The 20,598-nt window shown below is 41.6% G+C and overlaps 4 protein-coding genes across 10 annotated transcripts; 1 reads left to right on the forward strand and 3 right to left on the reverse strand.

Moving 5' to 3' along the window:
• The first annotated feature begins 1,018 nt into the window (after window positions 1–1,018).
• Window positions 1,019–2,215, forward strand: LOC116202941. The gene is made up of 4 exons (XM_031534581.1): window positions 1,019–1,154; window positions 1,325–1,445; window positions 1,596–1,656; window positions 1,745–2,215. Exons 1-4 carry the CDS (start codon window positions 1,124–1,126, stop codon window positions 2,036–2,038), a joined length of 507 nt encoding a protein of 168 aa, XP_031390441.1. The 5' UTR covers window positions 1,019–1,123; the 3' UTR covers window positions 2,039–2,215.
• A 3,856-nt stretch (window positions 2,216–6,071) lies between these two features.
• LOC116202236 (putative dual specificity protein phosphatase DSP8) lies at window positions 6,072–8,874 on the reverse strand. The gene is made up of 6 exons (XM_031533697.1): window positions 8,241–8,874; window positions 8,015–8,137; window positions 7,757–7,850; window positions 7,191–7,273; window positions 7,010–7,099; window positions 6,072–6,670 (listed from the first exon to the last, which is right to left on the reverse strand). The coding sequence occupies exons 1-6, from the start codon at window positions 8,451–8,453 to the stop codon at window positions 6,350–6,352; spliced, it is 924 nt and encodes a 307-aa protein (XP_031389557.1). The 5' UTR covers window positions 8,454–8,874; the 3' UTR covers window positions 6,072–6,349.
• Window positions 8,875–9,649: 775 nt separating this feature from the next.
• On the reverse strand, window positions 9,650–12,422 carry LOC116206425. Its single transcript, XM_031539297.1, has 2 exons — window positions 11,931–12,422; window positions 9,650–11,786 (listed from the first exon to the last, which is right to left on the reverse strand). The coding sequence occupies exons 1-2, from the start codon at window positions 12,278–12,280 to the stop codon at window positions 10,100–10,102; spliced, it is 2,037 nt and encodes a 678-aa protein (XP_031395157.1). The 5' UTR covers window positions 12,281–12,422; the 3' UTR covers window positions 9,650–10,099.
• A 2,079-nt stretch (window positions 12,423–14,501) lies between these two features.
• On the reverse strand, window positions 14,502–19,372 carry LOC116205817 (GPI mannosyltransferase 3). Of its 7 annotated transcripts, none has more exons than XM_031538485.1 (10): window positions 19,204–19,372; window positions 18,648–18,891; window positions 18,433–18,550; window positions 17,854–17,958; window positions 17,295–17,581; window positions 16,392–16,673; window positions 16,078–16,279; window positions 15,538–15,689; window positions 15,118–15,280; window positions 14,502–14,968 (listed from the first exon to the last, which is right to left on the reverse strand). In XM_031538485.1, the coding sequence occupies exons 1-10, from the start codon at window positions 19,358–19,360 to the stop codon at window positions 14,915–14,917; spliced, it is 1,764 nt and encodes a 587-aa protein (XP_031394345.1). In that variant the 5' UTR covers window positions 19,361–19,372; the 3' UTR covers window positions 14,502–14,914. The 7 variants fall into 7 exon arrangements, with proteins under 7 accessions (XP_031394345.1, XP_031394343.1, XP_031394344.1 ...); XM_031538483.1 differs by having other exon boundaries at window positions 14,502–14,998; XM_031538484.1 differs by having other exon boundaries at window positions 14,783–14,998; window positions 18,648–18,888.
• Window positions 19,373–20,598: the final 1,226 nt, after the last annotated feature.

Below are 20,598 nucleotides of genomic sequence, written 5' to 3' on the forward strand. Positions count from 1 at the left end.
GGGAATCACCGAGCTTCACTAATTCTTTGTCATCTGATGATAACACGTCATCCATGGCATTAAACGAGCAAGATATAGAATTTTTTGATGCTATCAGTAGCAACAATATAATCGACTTGGCATCATGGTGGACTCGAGCTCAACAGACGATCCATATGCCATGGGGGCCTGGGTGTGGCTTGTGTTGCAATGGCGCATAAGGCAGATCTGCCAGTGGCCAGCGGGATGCCGTACAGAGGGGTGAGGAGAAGGCCGTGACCTGAAGAGGAATGGAGCGAGGAGGTGGCTCGGGACCTATAACACCCCCGAGGATGCTGCACTGGCCGATGACCGAGCTGCTTTTAAGATGCGTAGGTCCATTTCCAAGGCTCGCCTCAACTTGCCTTCCCTCACCTTATGGGCTGTGATGGAGTCGAACCCGTGAGGATCAACCCAGAGCGTAAGCGCGCGTTCAAGCATATATATATCCTTCGCTTCAGGCGGTAGTTGCCCTCTGTCTCTCAACTGATGACAAAATTAGTCTCCTTCAGGTTTAGAAACTAATGATCATGGAATGGTATTTTTCTGGGACCGTCTAAAATGAAGGAACCATCTATTTAAACTCGAGGAACGATGTTTTCTTGCCATTATCTCATCACCATCTAAATGTGCCACACCTCTTTTGACTCTTGAATGGCGATGAGAAAAACGACAGAAACTTTCTGGACACTTAGTATATGTATCACATCGAGAATTACAGACCGAGGGAGATGAACTGTTGCTCATCTCACCCTCTGTTTGTAATCATACCTTCCGAGGAAAGAGACTACGATATTCGAAAAGCCATCCCGACTTGTGGTAGCGCAGGAAAAAAGCTATTAAAACCCAATGTTAACAGTGTTGTCAAGTGTGATGAGAATTCTATCATAGGAATTGCAGTGACTTTCGGGTCACTTCAAGTCAAGAATCAGAATACAAATAGAAGAGATCTGGAAGTTGGAGACTGATACTTTGCTTGCATCGAAGAGAGACAGTCCGATAAAAGCTTTCACATTATTCTCTGCTGCTTCCATCTTCTCATTTTCCCAATATATACAAATCTTTTGATCAGATCTTCCCAACAGCCAAAGGTTTCCGAACAAAAATGGGCCAGTTCATGAGTTTCATGGGGAAAGGCGAGTTCTGCAATTGCTTTCTGTTATATCCTCTGCTTTTGTCTCTTATGATATTGATGAATTTTCGTTTACGTGGTTCTCTTCTCACCATCTTTCCGTTTTCTCTCTTATCGCCCCACTTTGATAACTGAACTTCACGCTGTTCGTTTGCATTGCAATTTAAATTACAGGAGGGGCCAACCCATCAGCACAGATGATTGGTCTGGTGATGGGAACACTTTACCAGCAGTTCGTTGAGAAAGATATCACGAACTTTGAGGATTTCCACATTGCTGTTCTTGACATATTCAAGTAAGCAGTTTCTTGGAACATTCCCATAGAGGTATATATATAATGAATCAATCAGTGAGGCAGGACATACTGGACCTAAAAAACGATGTCGGTCGCTTATGATTCGAGAATACCGCCTGATACTTGGTGTTATTCTTTCTACCTTTGCAGCACCTTCAATTCTGCTCTACCGGGAAAACACTTTGATGTCCCACCGAGGACCCAAATCGAGGTACGTAAGCAAGCACCTTCAGCAGAAAAGCTAACAGAAACATTCTCTTGTTATCTAATCCCAACTAAAGCTTTTTTGGTTCTCACAGAAATGCTTTCATCAATGGAAAGAGGCCAAAGATGAGAAGAAGAGGAAAGTCTTCATCAAATTCATGACGAACAACATGAGCCTCAACAAGCTCGATGACTACACGGTGATAACCGGCATCGTGACACCTCCAGCGGCGATGGCGATTAAGAAGGCAGGGGAGAACGTGCCTCAGCTGAAGATCATAAAGGCAGTACCTGATGTGCTTTTTGTTCCTTCAGCCACTGTCTTGGCCCTCATCTCCGTCAAGCTGTCCAGAAGGATCTTCGTCAAGAATTTAGCACCTGCCTCCTAATGGTGTCTATAAAAAGAGAGGGTGATGTCAAAAGGGAAGTTTGACAACGGAGCTCATGTTTGACAGTTCTAAGACCATGTAAATATGTGGAAAGGCATTGGAGATTGTGATGTATCTAATGACATGGAGTCAAGTTATAAAGAAAGCAGTTCGAGATGCTGCTAAAATTTAACTGAAGAATCCCAACAAACTATACTCTAGAACTTGAGATAGTTCCCGGAAATCAATGCACAAACCATTACCTCTGAAAACGATTATTGCATCAATCATCTGAAAGTTGAAAAGTTAATGAATAAGCACTCCGTTTGATGTATGAACGTTCAAAAGTTACAGAAACATCTAATAAGGACAGTTCAGCTCTTAGGAGAAAAAGACTACCAACCAAGAAATCAATGAAAATCCTGCTAAAACTCTCTCAACATTTTGAATAGGTAAGTTCATCAGGTCAGATGTGATAGGCAAAATGCGGCAAAACCGAATTGAAATTAAATTGTTTGCAGTAAAAGAACTTATTTGCCCAACTCAGCAGATTAGGATAGGATAGATAGAAAGAATCTATAAGCAAGAAAAGTTGAGAGACTTCTTTTGATACCTACTGTCAATGCCAGCTCAACAAGTGAACCGGCTCGGCTACCTTGGAAACTGGCCTTGCTTTACGAGTCGCTGCTAATTTTGGCTCAGATTTCATGCTCACATGTTGTGAAGACTAGAGTTTCACAAGGCTCGTCCAAGGTCTCATGCCCGCCCTCACCGAGCTCCTTCAACCGCTGGACATCAGAAGGAAAGAGAACTGCGCCTAGGAGTAGAAAATATCACCAAAAGATATACAAACAAGGCAGTAGAATATCAATACTGTGTTCAAGCTGAGATTAACTAAAATATTAGTTGATTATCCTGATAAAACACTATCCCTCATCAAACCTGTCCAGCCATCGGAACTTTACCTGACATATTAAAGAAGGGTCAGGTAGAACAAACAGAGTCTAAGCACCAGCTCCCGCCAGAACCCTCTTTGCTCCCGAAAAAACTAATCCTTTACTACAGGATTCATGAAGAACCAACTGATCCTACCCGCTCATCACCTCAATTCTTCTATAAATATTCCTCCCGAAACCAGTTACCAGCCCACCACAGGTATTCAGTTCAATAAATTTCCAATCTGAGACTTCTAATCTTCTTCTTACAACTTATCATGAACAAAAAGCAGGAAATAGGTTAACAGGCTACAACCGGATTTTTCAACATAAAGAGCCTAACGACCAATGGAAGGAGGCAGGGGAGTATTCGAAGAATACGTATAACCCTTTCAGCAGACATCCTGCCATGACATATTAGTAAAGAATAAGTTCATATTTGGCGAATGTTGCTATATTTTTTTTCAGTTACAAGAGAGGCTAGGCCATGGATTTTACCATCGAAATGAAATGAAAAGCTAAAAGAAAAGGGGCATGGGAAGACGCATTGACCAAAATCAAACTTAGAAACTCTCGGTTCCTTGATAAGCCCACGTGCCAGTGCACTACAACTCTTTCTGAATGTTCCTAAACTTTGCATAGAAGATATGTGCAAGTCATTAGAAGTACTTAGACTGTAAAACTGCGACAATTCTCCAAAAAAAACTATGTATCTAATTAATTGAATCAAAATGAAACAAGAATCCTCAATCCCTTTACTTATATTTATGTGCACATTACTTCATAAATATCCGGAATATCTGATAGAGATCACGAATGAGTAATAAAGTATAACACATGGGCTACACAATATCTCTTGACCCGACCAAACCCAACCATTATCAGTTCATTAGGCCTCCTTAACAAGAATTCTGCCAAGAAACCCTACGGTAGCTTCCGTAATTGTGTGCAGCTTCCGGTGTCATTTGTTTGTGCCGAACTGTTAATAAACAGAGAGAGGGAATTACATTCAGGTCCATCCATGAACATGAACAAGAATTCATCCATATGCTGCTTCCACCTGCACAATTAGCTGCAGCTTGCAACGTACTAAATCCAAAAGCATTCTTTTGAACGGGGTCCGCTCTGCAAATATGCCTTCCTGATTGTACCTGCCGATAACAGGGAAGCTACCGGACAGGGAGGCACCCTTTTAATCGCCCCACTCCCTTCCCATGTCAAGCATCATAACCCACTTGTCCGTCTTCACGTCATAGGTGGCTATGGCAGACCTTAATGGGGTGTTCAAGCGGTATCCCCCAGCCACATATACCATCCGCTCGCCATCACACACGAAAATTGTAGCACTTATAAACAAGACCTGGCATGTCCATTCCACGCCGCCATGTCGAGATCAGGAAACTGTATATGTAAACGAAATTTAGGTTGCTAGACTTGGCCGAATTCGTCCTGCCTACCATTACAAGGTCCAACCCAACATCGTCCAGAAGGTGGCAGCAGAGGATAGCCGTTGGGAACTAGTGGAAGAGTGGACCATCGTCCCGTGAGTGGCTTGAATACCGTAAACAAGGTAGGTTTGAAGGGAGCATGGTTAGATGAGACAAATTCCTGGGCTATTACAAGAAGCTTTTGGCTTCGGCCTGTAGCTTTCCTCCGGGCTCAAATTCGAGCGACTCTATCTCAGTCTTCCATTCCTGACAAACCGAACCAGCAAGTGGCAACCGTCATATCGAATGCAAATAAAGCATTTGTGGGCTAATTCATTAGGCTGTCCCGGAATAAATTCCATTACTTGATTGATGGATTTGCTGTGAAATTGACCAAATTTCCCTCGTACTTGTACTGGCGTGAGAGGAACAAGTATGTGTATGTCTAGTACTTGGTACGTAAGGAAACATAGAACAGATGACTCCTAATATACATATGATATGATAGGATCGGGATTAGGGGAAGAGATATTCAATCATACTAAAATAAAATTGACATTAAAAAATTTAAATTGATATTTGAAAGGTCTATGTCCTAAACCGATAATGACTTGAAATTCCAATATTTTCTCTCTCTCTTTTTTCCCTTTTATCCTTCTTGAGTCAACCTAAAGATATATATATATTGGTAATCAGCTAGAGATATTTTTAGTTTGAAGAAGACATAGCACCATATTAGATTATCCAAGCAAAAAAAAAAAAGGAAATAATATCAGAACAGTATTCAAGGCAATTTGTAGTTTAATGGTTGAAATATGATTTTCACGAAGCTATACTGTGATCATCGAGATGATTGGTCTGACGATGGGAACATTTTACTGGCGATTCGTCGAGAAAGATATAACAAACTTCGAGGAATTCCACATTGCTGTTCTTGACATATGTAAGCAAGCAGTTTCTTCATACACTCCGAGAGAATTATAATGAATCAATCAGTGAGGCAGACATACAGGACCTGATACGTGAGGTCTTTCGAGAATGACCACCTTGATCTTTGGTATCACAGTATAGATTTTTTGGTCTCACGGGCATGCTTTGCCCAGTGGAAAGAGGCCAAAGGTACGAAGAAGAGGGAAAGTCTTCACCATCTTCATGACAAAGAACATGAACCTCGACAAGCTTGATTTAAACACGGTGATAAAGGGGGTGATAACAGCATTGTGATGCCTCATGCAGCGATGGTGATTAAGAAGACAGGAGAGAATGTGCCTCAGCTGAAGATCGTAAAGGCTATACCTGACGTGGTTTTTGTTCCTTCAGCCACTGTTCCATCGAGCTATCCACAAGGATCTTCCTCATTAACTTAGCGCCTTCTTAAGTTTTTAAGGTCATACTTAATGCTGTATTAAAAAAGGGAGATATTGAAATAGGAGTTTTATGATCGAGCTCATGTGAAAATATGGAAGGGATTGGAGATTGCAATGCATATTCATCTAATGACATGAACGTATGTCTTGAGAAGGTAGCTCGAGATGCTGCTAAAAATCAATTGAAAAGGTGAAATATCCCAAGAACCTATGTCTTAGAACTCGAGATAGTTCCCACAATGCTTAGCTCCGAAAATGATATATAATCTTCAAGCAGTTCTGTTTTAAATGTTTACCTTCTGACAATGGATGGGACATAGATGAAGTCTTCAAAAGATACTGGAAAATTGAAATATTTGACTTCACAGGCTCAACATTTATTGTCCCGAAGAAGAAACAAAGAGTAAGAAACGAAGAATCACTCCTTTTTGCATCTGCCAAAGGTTTTAGGCAGATGTGGAACTAGATCTTTAAATCACTCAAATTCACACTTTTCCTATGCTCAAATCCTGGATAGCCAATCTCAAACTAAAGCCACCTTTAGGCATTATTCATCGATCCAGATCTATAGCTCAACAACTTATTGATAAGAGAAGAGAAATTTCAGTAGACCTTGATACCAACACCGAGATTCCCCAGTACAGAAACGGAGCTTCCTTGCTTCTTCTGAAACGAATAGCTGCTAGGCCACAGGCATGAAAGCCTTGCCATGGCTAGCTGACTAGCAATGCTCATGATACCGAGTTCTTCGTCCTTTGGACTGTACCCTTCGAGGTCAGACTTTGTCACAATCACCACAGAGCCATCGTCAAAGGCAGGTAAGTCGGCCTCTCTGATGCTTCCTGGTTTTCCTAATATACTTTTTGTGCCATTGGTGATTCCTCTGCTCTTGACCGTTATAGAATGGTAGTAATCTTGAACAGCCTGCAATTTTTTTATATCGAATCAAGAAAAGCAGTGACGGATTGAGGTGGGTTTCAGCTTATTACACAAAACACATTTGGGTGGCCAAACCGACATGAGGGGCATAAATTGAACAGAGACATGTCCATCAACCGGTCAAGCACTATAAAAAGTTCAACTCAGTTTTAGCATATACTATTTGTACGAGGTAGCAGCAAGAGCCGACCATTGTGATGAAAGAAGCACCAAAACTAACTGAACACGTGAATCCCAATACCAGTTGCTGCTTATCAAAAGAATCTAGTCTTACAGAGAAAGAGAGAACTTGATGAAAGGAAAAACAGCCATAAATAAGCCTACCTGCAACTGGGACGAAGCCAAGAGGACCCTTGGCCTGACTGACTTCACATAATTATATGCAGCTTCTGGTGTCATTCGTTTGTGCCGGACCTGTCAATAAACACAGAATGGGACTGGATAAAAGGAAACAACCATTAAATACAATGAGCAGAAAACAAATGTACACCAATAAGTGCCCTACCAGGTAACACAGGACAATGGTTGTGCTGCGGCCTCGGCCGGCTTTGCAATGGACATAGGTTGTTCTCCCAAGAGATGCATTTTCTTCAAAAAAAAATATGAATAAATTGATTAAGGGAAATTAATGCACGGACCATTACCTCTGGAAACGATTATTGCATCAGCTGTCTGAAAGTTGAAGTTAAACTGAATAAGTTACTCCGTTTGATTTTAAGAATGTTCAAAAGTTGAAATAAACGGGTAAAAGAAAGACTAGCAACCACAAGTCAATAAGAATCCACCAAACCCTCATAAATTCCTCGATGGGTTATTATTTCATCAGACGTGATTGCCAAAATCCAGTGCCGAAACAAAAGTAATCTGTGGTGCTATTTGTTGGGTTTGATTTAGAGTGCGAGCCAGGTTCCAAGTTTAAGTCAGTCGAAACAATCAAAAGTCAATGGATTCGCGGTACATGTGTATGAGCTACGAAATGGAATTAGAAGCAGTAAAAGAACATATGTCCGCAGATTAGGACAGATAAACGAATATATTAGCAAGGAAAGTCTGATTTCTTCCAATACTTACTATGTATAAAGTCAACAGCTAGGCAAATATCAGAAAATGACGGAGCAAAAAGATAATCTCTCGTTGGAATCACCAGATGATCAATATTAGAAGCCTGCAGGAATATCATATTACTTTGCAAATTATCACCGTAAATAAAGAAACCTGGTCCGAAGGAGGAAAAAGGTAGTACGAGGATCATAAACACAATAAAGCCTTCCCCCGTGGTGTCGGTAACTCAAATACCTACCCGACAATTAACTCAAATACATGACTCACATGATACAATGATGTGGAGACTAGAGTTTCGTAAGGCTCATTCAAGGTCACAACCCCGCCCACACCGAGCTCCCTCAAGCGCGGGACATCAGCGGGAAAGGGAACTGCGCCTAGCAGTACAAACTGTCACCGACAAATATAAAAACAAGGCACTAGGATATCAATAATCTGTTCAAGAAGAAATTAAATGAAACAACAACATATTATCTCTATCCGACAGTATTACCTCATCAACCCTATCCCACCAGCGGAACTCCACCTGAACTCTGTTCCGGAGGACATTGTAGAGAAGGGTCGGATAGAAGAGAGCCCGGGCACCGGCTCCCACCAGAACCCGCTTCGCTTCTGAAACAACTAACCCATTACCACAGGGCTCATGAAGAACCAATTGATCCTGTCCAGTCGCCACCTCTCCTTCCCTCAACTCCTCTATATACATTCCTCCCAAAACTAGTGATCAAAAATACCCAATTCAACAAATTTTGCGATTTGGAACTCCCAACTCTTCTCACAACTCAGTCATACTGATTCAAATCAAGCTCGAATGAACAAAACCCGCAAATGGGTTAGCATCTATAATCGAAAAATTCACACTGTGGTGAGGGAAGGAGACAGAGGAGGAGTGTTTGATATGAGGGAAGGTGGGGGGCGCTAACTGTCGGAAAGAAGCATCTGTCCTTTTTCCAAGTTTCAAGCTTTCCCTTTCTCTCAACCAACCCCTCCTCTCACCACAGACAAGAAAGTTAACACCCCAATTCATCAACTACTCCCCTCATTCGACAGTTACGGCGTGCGCCGGGTTCATGAGTTCGGGCGCACGTTGACCAGGCCCACGCAGCGAACCCCCCCCCTCCTAATTCACCAAACTGTGCGGAGAGTGAATCTATCGGTATTTCCAATCCGAGAAATTCATTTAAGACCAACTGCAAGAACAATATTTAATGTTGTTTTTTTTTGAGAAAAAGCAATAACATTTGATGTTGGTTTTTTCATTTTTTATTTTTTGTTCTTTATTTTTTTTGAATTTCCAGATAAAAATGAGATTCATGAGGAGATAGGGAAAAAAATAATAATAATGAAATTCATTGCTGGAAATCGGGAGTATCACGGTGACATAATTTGATCGTAGAAACTTCCTCATGGTCGATATAATATGCTTTGCCTTGTTCGAAGTGGAAGTCGAGCTCTTGGGTTGGGTGCAGGCGGATTCAACTTGAAACCGAAGCTTGCGCATATCTTGACTGGATCTTGGCCTTTGACTGGACCATTACAGTTTTTTTCAGGTTCAGTGAGTGCAATGAGGTTTGCAAAAGTTCACTAGATTCCGAGATTTCGACTGTTAATACCCAATTCTCGAATAGTTGGGAATTGAATGTTTGTTAAACCCTTGCCTTACCAATATATGATGTATCCTTTCTTTGATGCATGCATGATTTCTAAACGTTTCTGCTAAATATATTATGTATCCTTTCTTTGATGCATACATGATTTCAAATCAGTTTCTGCTAAAATTTGCTGCAGTTTACATGTGATAATCAATTAATCATGATGGAAGCAACCGGGAACATCGATTAGCTTACAACACAGCTTTAATTTGAATTCGCAAATTCTAAGAATCGAATGAGCTGCAGCACAGTACAACAAACACTAAAACATCGGATATAAATCAATATCCCATCATCCAATGGTAATGAACTACCAAACGATAATGCAGGAATGAAGTTGACATGCCAATGCTCAATACTCGAATAAGTTTGTACACGATTATATGCATTCTAGTGATGATGAACTGCAATCATAATCCTGATCCGGAAATCTCCAATGTTGGATATTTCCAAGGCCTGAAATTGCTGCTGACCGTAAATTACTCTGAATATTCGACTGTTCCTCCCATAGAACTCCAGCATATAACAGGTTACAAACAGCAGGGTGTAGAATTTCTTCAAGTATAAACAAATAAATAAAAAAATTAGCCGAACATCTGCCACCAGTTATTCACCTCAAAAAGGGGGAAAAAGGAATTTTACTGATGCTACCAATGTCTTGGCAGAATTCCATAAGCATGCCTCGACTTTTCCTGATTCATCATTGATAATGGTCTTCCATGAAATCTAGAACACTTGACGAATCAATAGATGCCGTTTTCTGAAGCCTGATTTGTTCCCGGAACTTAGCTATAAATTCACCAGCCTTTCTATCAACCTCATCAGCTTCTGTCCCTACATCGCTAACGCCATCAATATCATCCCCTGCATAAGGCTTGGACTTTGCTTGCAACTCCACAACCTCCTCCTTGGAGTTGATTGACTCCATATCCTGAAACTTTTTCTCGTCATGCATCTGGTAGTTCGAAGAGTTTGTCCTTGCCGCATCCGATGATCTTCCAACAGCATCTTCATTCAGAAAGACAAACTCATCGCCAAGTGCATGTAATTCCTTTGCTTTCATTGGATAAGACGGTCCGAGATGATCGTGCTTATGTTGTACTGGCCCAGTGGTGTTGCCTTTACGAGTCTGTTCAATTTTCTCCCTCCCCATTGTTTTCCCATCCGTTCTGAATGTTCTTACTGATTTACCCCTAAAAGAAGCTTTGATGCTATCTTTTTGAGGATTTGGATTGAGCTTCGAAGAACCCTGAATTGAACCTTCAGTGCAAGATGAATTAGAATTATCCTCTCTCCTGCTGCTCCAACCTGCAACCGGGGAACCCTCCTTGCAGTTTATGGGACCATCGCTATCATTAAAGGAACCATTCATACGATTTCGTGGATGAGATCCTTGGGCTTGGGCTTTATTCTTCAAGATATCCTGTTTATCATCATCGCTCAAGTACTTCAGCTCATTGCTGAACTTTCTCTGAGCATGCTTACTATACTCATGGGCATGTGATGAATCAAGTATTTCATCTTTGGCAAAGTCTTTCCAATCCCACACATTTACCTTCACTCCCTTTTCAAGGGGAACCCTGTTTGCGCATTCATAAGAGTTCGAATCAAAGAGCGAGCCAACACCATCAGTTGGGGAAGCCGTGACAGAAGGCCGTAGATCCCTGTTCTTCTCCCGAACCTCCTCCATTTTGACTTCAAGGAAGTCGGGAGTTGCAGAACGTACCGGAGATTGCTCATTGGGTGAAGAAGAGGATACAGAACTTGTATGGGATGCAAAAGATGTATTAGACCTGAGGAACCTTGACTTGGGATTCCTAAATTGGGACTCTTCAACGGAGAGATGACGAGAATGCAGAGGCAGTTTAAGGGCAGTAGGCCTCGAGGCCCTTCTAGTATCCATCCTTCCCGATCTCGAACCCCAGGGAATGGGGGAAGGCAGTGAAACCGTCTCATCGAACTTCTCCTCCAGATTCAAAGGACCCACTTCACCAAAGTTTCCATTTTTACAACCATCCGATCCAATGGAAGAATCTCCAGAGCCCGAACTAGAACACGAGCCGCTTCTAGTCCTAGGTCTAGTCCTAGCAGGCCCTGCAGTACTCGATCTTAGACTCCTAACAGGTAACCCTAGAGGCTTATTATCGACGTCATCTTTGGGACTATAGTTCGGGTGAGCTACCACAATCATTGGCTGGCACTGGAAGTACTGAGAGTTCCAGCTCTGAATCTCGGTATTCTCCGCATACCCGCTCGGGATCTCAACAGAATTTCCGGAATTAAAAGAATTCGTCTTCGGTTTCTCGTTGAACGCAAAGGTCTCACCTTGAGCCTGCCCGGAATCCCAACGTTGAAGCTGAAGCTGAAGTTGTCCCTTCTCATGACACCTACCATTACCAACACGTTTTGTTGATCGTTTTAAAGTCACATTATTACAAGCAAATCTGTCTGAACCCAAAATCTATCGACATAACAACTGAGAGTGAGTAACCTAACGGGGGGGAGGGGAGAGTGAAAAGAAATCGTCGTACCCGACATCGAAAATCGACAGGAGGTTCTCCATTCTGGAGGAGTTGGGGTCGGGAAAGCCGGAAGCTTGGATGGGGTCGTCGGCATTCCGGCGGCTGAAGAGGCCGTAGGAGACGGCAATGCCGATGAAAAGGAGGTGGAGGAGCTCCCAGAGGTTGGTGAAGGGAGTGTGGGAGAGGAATGCGGGAGCCTCGGAAGGGAAGAGAGGGAGGGCAAAGAGGAAGAGGGCGCAGAGGAGCGACTTGAGGAGGAAGCCACCGGTGGTGGTGGTGGTGGTGGTGGTGGTGGTGATGGAGGTCATTGTGGGCTTTGTTGGGGAGTGGGCCTTGGAGGGGGAGGTTAGATCCGCCATGAACGACAAGGAGCTTGCGAGCTTCTGAGCTCTTTCCTGTACAGTAGTGGGTCGGCAACGGTTTGGAGTATAGATTAATGGGAAAGAAGGAAGAGGAGGAGGACTGTGCGAGAAAGTGGAGATGGTGAAGAAAGGAAGACTTTGACGACAAGGTAATTGAAAAAAAAAAAAAGCAATAATAATTATAATAAGGAAAAATGGGGACCGACAGTGAGAAAAGCTTCAAAAGTTGCATATACTTGCGACCGTTTGTTGTCTTTCGTCCAGCAATAACCGAATAAAAAAAAAAACACCATTTTTGTTAGAGTACATTGGCGAATTGGTATGGGTTTTGTCTCGAATCCACATCGACCCATTTTTTATATTAACCTGACCCTCTACTGTTAACGTTTACATCATCGTAGTCCTTCCGCCACCCTCTCCTTAAAAATTAACAGAATCTTTCTCTCTCATCCATTACTTATATTAAAATTTTTTTTTTCTATTACTTTTTATCTCTCTTTCATTTGAGTCGGGAAGGTTCCCACCCACCCACATCGATGGAAGATCGCCGGTGACTCGTAGGAGTTCCGGTGACCATTCCGAGGGGAAAATAGCATTGTTCTCCCCACTCTCCGGCCCTATTCCCGGCCCTCTTTCATCACCTCTCTGCGCCACCATCAAGCACGAAGTCTGATCATGAGGAGCTCTCAGAAGACTTCCGTTCATTGATGGACTGATAAATGCTTTGCGAAACCGAGGTCTCAAATGTAAAGAGTGGAAAGGAAAAGTTTTTTCCTTATATTGAATCACACATCATTTTTTTTTATGCAAGAAACAGTGCAGAAGACGATCAAAAAGAGGAGAGAGTATGCAATTAATCAGCTACAGAGTCGAGTTAAGAATCGATGTTTGTATTTACCCACGAAGAGTCAACAGAGCACATCATCTGAAGTATCCTCTCTTACATACACAAATTCGTATTTAAAAAAAAAAAACTAAAAGCTTCCAGCCAATTTTCCCAGCAGCGTAGCAGTGACGAGCCCAAACCTCGTAAGCAAATGCTCTACAATTAATCATCAGCCTCGATCGGAAAGAAGGGTCAGAAGAGACCAAAGAGGATGGAGAATCCGAGGACAATGATGAGCCAGACGATGCGGACGAGGAGCAAGGCCTGACCCGAAACTGGACTCTAAGATGCAGAAAATCGAAATTGACGGCAACCTACTAATATCTTTCGTCGTTATCTTGAGCTCAATGTCTCCCAAATCTCCCTCCTTATAGCCCGCCGTCCCTGAGTCCGAGCTTGCGAAGGGCGGGTTCTTCCTCTGCACCCACGACTCGTGGCTGCACGTCCCATCCGCCATGTACAACCTCGAAGAAAAGAGTGGCCGACCGGTATCGACTAGAGGGCGATAGCGAACGGATTTGCCCCACTAAGGATCTTCCCTCCCCACGCACCCCGTCCCATATCTCTCTCACTAACCCGTACAAGTCATTTTTTTTCTCCAAATTTTCAGTTTTTTTAGTTTGCTGATAAAAATAGCATTAAAATAATATAATATATCGGATTGAAAAATCATAATATAGATTAAAAAAATATCTTTTTAATGTGTTTTGTCCATTTTTTAAAGAAAGGATGACGAAAGGATCGACCCAAAGCGTCTGGGAAGGACAGTTGCACTTTATGTAAGATCGATCTATCTATTCTCATTATACGTTTTCGCGTGAGAGGATGTGAATGTGTTTGAGTGGTGCTGACCTGACATAGAAGCTAACAAGCATAAGTTTCTATGACGACTTTGCTTTCAGATCACATTCTGGGTTTGGATCATTCGACTATATACAGACACGAAACCGATCCATTGAGCATTCCCTGTGTTTTGCAAAAGAGCATTACGATGTCAAAGCATGGACCAAAGATCGGAGGATCCGCTTGGAGGGTTCTGATTCCAGACCAATTCTAACGGTAATACAGGTGGGAGGATGACACGAAGAATATATATATATAGCCCGTTCATTATCAGAGAGGGGTGATTGATCTATAGCAGCAAACCAATCTACAATTTTGCAAAATTCCAAGCAATACGCATCTATCAACACTGAACCCTTGTGAAGATTTTATTCAATTCGAACCTAAAGGTGTAATTCACACAACTGTAAATCTAAAGCAAATAAAATCGGTACGAACTCTACCCTCCCTTTGTTATAGAAGAGCACAATTTTGACAAGACGCGAGACCTTGCGAAAATTATATTAAGATATATCATTCATTGTTTCTCGTCCTATCCTCTTAATGAGTATGCACAACATATATCTCATCTCAATAGCAGGATTTTATCGACCTAAAAGGAAAAGGATTTTCACCAAGCAAATGTTACAGTAGAAGATCAGGGGAACTTGCCAATTGAACTACACTAATGCTAGAATGAGTCCAAGCAATGAAAGAAGTTACATATTGCAACCAAAAATGAACTTCTTAAGTAAACTCAACTCGTAAAGCATGGTAATAATTCACATTGGGCCTGTTCCAGATGGATGACCACAGATCAAGAGCAGGATACAGAAAATATTGGAATTTCAGGACGATGAAGTAACTTTTGACAAGAGGCAAGACCTTCGAGCGAGTAGTTAGTAAATTCGCCAACCACAACTTCATGGAGCTGTCAAAGCATAAACGGCAACTGATGCTTGCAGGTCCCGGTCCACCTTGAAGTTGGCATGGAAAAATCTCTTTATCTGATGTTGGAAATTCATTATTACAAACAGCGAAAAAGGAGGGATGGAGATTGGAAAGGAAAGCAAGGAAAGGAAATTTTAGAATTGGAAGTAATGTGATGATCAGGGTCAGCTTGTACCTCTTTAAAAGAATGCAGTGACAGAAATTCCTGCAGTTTTCTTTCTTCTGAATCAAACAACACAATGTGACTTGGAAGCGACCAGTTTTTGGCTAGTTCAGAAGCAAAGCCTGATGGGTCCATCATGAAACCGTCCGATTCATCTGGGATGCTCCTCTCCTCACTATCAAAAGGCAAAAGAAGAGCACAAGATCAGGAGAAACCAACCAACTGATAACAACCTCAATATTTTAAAGGGATGATATGGGCTTCATTAGATACTGCAATTAAACTTAAGATAATTATTTTATCTACTCGTGACAAAGATCTTGGTTTTTTTTTTGTTTTTGGGGTGGGGGGGGGGGGGGGGGGGGGGTGTGGAGCAGTGATGATCACTTTTTTCCAAAATTCAGGTCCCATATGGCAGTATAGAGTCCACACCTCGGAGAGCAGTCTAAGAAACGCATTGGAATGTTGCGGTGAAGGGCAGAGTAGTAAGGCGTGGCATGGCAAGGCATCAGGAAGAGGATGCTCTTCAACCTATCATTGGCTGCCTCTCTTGATAGAAAGTTCATCACATCTTCACTTCCCCTCTTCAATGTAAAAATCGGCCAAGAAAAAGTTGTCCCAGCAGAAGAGATAATTACATGAGATGAAAGGCAAATCAGAAACATAGTAAACTATTTGGTATGAAGGGATGAACAAAGAACAGAATATTATCACCATATAAAGTTGTCCAAGCTTATATACCAGATCTGACCTGACGGCCCTATAGTACACCCAGGAGTAGGGGGAATAGAATAAAACAGCATCCTAACTAAAATGTCATGAATTGCTTCCCATTTCAGTATATTTAAACATATGTCCATATATATAGTTTCTTTAAATAACCCAAATGTTTGGAGCAATGTATCAATAGTGCAACAAATTGTAGCCATTTAGCAATTGAGAAAGTTAGTGAAAAAGCGTACAAGTGAATACCTGATGAACCAAGCTCATATACAATGCCATTGGAATGTTGGTAACTAGCAAGAAAACCACTGCCCATCTCATTTTTGCTGGCCATATCATGCAGCTTTTTGAAGATTGCTCCTTCTTATTTCTCAAACCATGAGGGTTTGATAACGAAGCCAGATAAACACCAGAGAAGATCAAAGCTACAGGAAGAACAGGCAACACAAACCTGTTTCAACATTCTCATTCCAAATGAGAGTAAGTAGAAATAGATGAGCAAGAGAAATGTATTGGCATGCGCAACTTTTGCAAAGATAGTTCTGGAAAAAGAAATAAGGCACCTGAATTCTTTGTGCCCAAGGACACTGTAAAGCCCTAAGACCCAGCCAATGAGGCCCGAGAGTCTCCAGTGTTTGGCCATGGCGATGCCCGCTAGGGAGAAGGGCAAGAATGTAAATAGCATAACAGTGAATCCCTGACTAAAGTACCAGTGCCACACATGAGTCCCATAGTAGTCACCACCCGAGGAGAGAAAATTGAACTTGAGAAAGTTAAGTGGGACAAAGACCCACGACCCATACACCAGTCGGTCCAGTAAGAATGTAAATCCTAGTACCAGCGCCCTGAAATCTTACTTGTGTTATTAAACCAATAAAAATAGGGTATTGCTAGGGTGCACAGTTCAGTATGATAAAACTGCAAATTCACGTGAACCTCATACGGGAAAGTGCAGTATTTGCAATTATAGGTATAAACAAGAAGTAATGTTGCACTGCAAATATCATTAAAATCAAAGTAATTTGACCTCAGTTCAACCCATAAAAGCTCTGCCATTGATCATCTATCGTGATTTAGATATTTGTGCTAAACTTTTATAACTATATACTTATTTATCAGGGATAGCTAATATAACAGCTTTCTATACCACAAGCGAGATATTTACTTCATGCTCAATCTATGCTTTTCTCTCCCACTTTATCCAAATATCAGTCAATGTGTCATTTCGACAATTCTTTTTCCCTAGCAATGGTCACAGAAACATGTAGTATGATGATAAAGAGTTATAATGTTATATACAGCATAAATAAACATAATAACTATTCAAAGGGCAGGATGAAGCAAAACAACTGAACACTCGTAAGAAAAACACTTCAACAAGAATATGAACGGAAAATACAAGCAACCTAGTCGATTCAAGTATGATGTTCATGATGAAAACGGATTAGAGCCACATAAGTGCTTACCCAATAGGAATAGTCTCGAGAAAGATGAATTTCATTCTATCACTCGTGAACCACAACTCAAGTAGACCAATGTATGCCCATATAATTGCACTTGTTGGTCTTATAGCACAAGCAAGTGCCGCAACAAACAAGCCCCAGCTCCTTGACACTGCAGGGTCTCTACTAGAAGAAGCTCTCAAGCATGGCCAGTAATACAATCCTACGAGCGTGAGGACTGTCTCAAGACTATTCGACAGCGTTCGAGGGAAACAGAAGAACATGAACCAATTCAAGAGTTCAGAGAATAGCTACGGGGGAGTTAAGGTGAATCTGAATCGTGAATTTGCCAAGAGTTCTTCTAGTTTTATCACCACCACATTATGGTTCAAAACAGACCTTGCAAAATAGGACAGGGAATTAAAATGGCCATCATAATGAGTTTATTGGATCACTGGTATAACTTATGGCTGAATTGGTGCAACCAGATAAATTAAATTTGATATAGTAATACCAAAGCAATTAAAGAATGCATACATGCGGACACATTTCTCATGCTAGAAAGCTTAACGGAAAAGGATACTGCCCATCTAGCCACACAATAACCGAAGAGCACATGCGAGAGTTTGTGCAGGTAAAGATCTCCAATTGCGCAAAAGAAGGACTGGAGCAACCTTGGAGCCTTCACCTGTGAGCAAGGATGAGACACTATCAAACAAGCAACCCAACTACACCCCGGCAGAAACTTAGCTTGAATATTAGTTATCCTGATATGAAAGGATGTGACACAGAATATATCTAAATGATTATTGGCAGTCTTTAACAGAAAGCATTCTTCATCGAAGATTCCATTAGGAAGAATTACTAACGCGCTCAATTTAAATGCTTCAGTAAAAGTTGAAACTATTACGTCAAAGTCGAGCATCCTATGAAACTTTACACCACATATGCTTCTAAGCTACATAACTATAAACCTCTCAACACCTCAAACCAAGACATGCCTGAGAGAAGATCCAGTAGGATCTCTTTCACATGAACACGTGAGATGCATCCACTTTAGTTAAAATCCATATAAGGAAATTCAGAAACTTCATAATTAATTAAATAAGAAAAACAACTAAACAAAAAGAGAGAAGAAAGAGAGGTCAATTGCATTACTAACCATGAGCCAAGGTTTATCAAGACCCAAAAGGGCAAGAACTTTGTAGAGCAGAGCAAAAACCATTGGATGCAAGTAACTACGGATACCCTCTTTCCACTCCCATGTTAAATGTCCATAGCTGCCAATATATGGATAACACATATTCTAATCAGAATATAAAACTACAATCAAAATCAAAACAACAGACTGAACTCAGAAGTTCAAAGCTAGAATACCCAAATGCAATTTTGTGGGCAACTTCAAGAGCTTGCCAATGCTCATCTGGGTTAAAGTATGTTTGGACCAGCAAAGAGTTCACCGCCCGCATTGCCAAACATAGCAGAAAGACATTCCTTTCTGAGTGAAAGGAATGAGAGTCTTGCGGCTTTGGTCTCTTTTCAGTGGAATGAGGTGGATTCTGGGATTTGTCCCTGTCAGGATCAGGGGACGGGACATTGATTCTCTGTCTTCTCATTGCTGCTGCAAATTGGGCAATGATAAATCAGTAAATGCAGGACGAGAACACCATGTAAAGGCCGCTATCTGACTTTTAACTGAAATGGAAGATATGCAAGAGCAGACTACCAAAGAGTTGGAGAAACAAACCAAGCGGAAATATTTAATGGTTTTGAACTGAAGCTGGAGGAAATGGATTCATCGAAATGTTAATCGAATGACCCGAATTAGCTACGCCATCAGAGCAGCAACAGCGGACTGATGGACGAAGAGGGAGAGAGACGGACCGAGACAGGGGGCGAGGAAGAGCCGAGAGACGGGAGGCAGCGCACGGACCTCTGGTCGCCTGACGGACTGAGGGACGGTGTTGGCAGTGGTCAGTGCTGACGGAGATCCCGAGATGACGCCGGCGCGAGGTGATGGCGAGCGGCGGGACGTCAGGGTTTTCACGGGAGTTTGGACGTGAGAGGAAGAAACGGGGGAGGAGTGACATAAAACCGTTAAAAATGCCCAAAAAGGAACTACTGTTAGACCTCAATCCTACGTTGCTTTTTCACTTTCATCCTTAACCATTTTTTTCTTTTGTTCACCTTCATCCTCAAGGTTGTACATTTTCTTCACTTCAGTCCTACTGTTTACTTTTCCGTTAAAAAAGTAATTCTCCGTCCAAAAATATTTTTGAAATATGATCTTATTAAAAAATTCGAAAATTTGAAAAACAAAAAGTGAAAGGGGAGAGTTTTACCACTAGTGGACCCATTTCGCTTAAATCGGATTAATCGGGACTCGTTGGACTTTTGAATACCAAAATACATATCCAAAAAAGAGAATGGGAAAGAAACCAAAAAATGGGAGGGGACAGTGGAAGCCTCGCTCGACAACCTCTATGTTCATCGGTGAGGTATCCGCCGCTATTTTCAAGGAATCTCAATTTTTGCTAAGATCTCTCGATTCGGGAAGGGGCCCAACTACTGGCCACCTTTTCCCTAAAATCAAGGGACCCCAACCATTTCTAATAAACTCGAAGTTTCTTATAAACAAATAAGAAATAACTGTGAAGAATAAAATTTGTATTAATATTTGTGTGTGTGTAATTTCTATGGGAATAACTCGTAAATTAAATAAAATTGAATCCTTTAATTCTCTTCCACATGTGGCAAGGTCTCGTTCGAGGGCTTGAACAACTTGTTCTCGTTGAGGTGTTGGTAAAACCATAAGGGCCTTCAAGCTTGAATACAATGAGTCCCCTAAGAAGTCCTCTGAGTCTTTTAGTTCGACAGGGTTTCGAGAGGGTATTAGAGTCTCGATTTCAACAAGCTTTTTCCAAATCTTTGTGAAGTTCGCTATTTATAGGGACAGATTGTTCAATTAATCCTCGTACTTTCACCTAATTGTTCAATTAATCCTCCTACTTTCACCTATTTAGAGATAAACGGTCCCCTCTTTTGAGTTTTCTTCAAGTGACTCTTAAACCCATTCTTAGAAAAACATGGCATTCCCTAAGCCAACATCTTCTTCTCCCCACAAGCCCTCTTTTGAGTTTTCCTCGTACTTTCACATATTTAGAGAATATACTGTTATTTTTATAATTAATTCAATCTTTTTCAAAAATGAAATGACGTTGATGTTGACGTTGATGACGTTGATGATACGATGATAATGATCATAAACCATTACTAACACCACTACCACCAATACGGAGATTTTGGCATAGCGGTATGGTACCGCTAG

Source organism: Punica granatum, chromosome 4, assembly GCF_007655135.1.
Source record: "Punica granatum isolate Tunisia-2019 chromosome 4, ASM765513v2, whole genome shotgun sequence".
Classification (NCBI taxonomy): Eukaryota; Viridiplantae; Streptophyta; class Magnoliopsida; order Myrtales; family Lythraceae; genus Punica; species Punica granatum.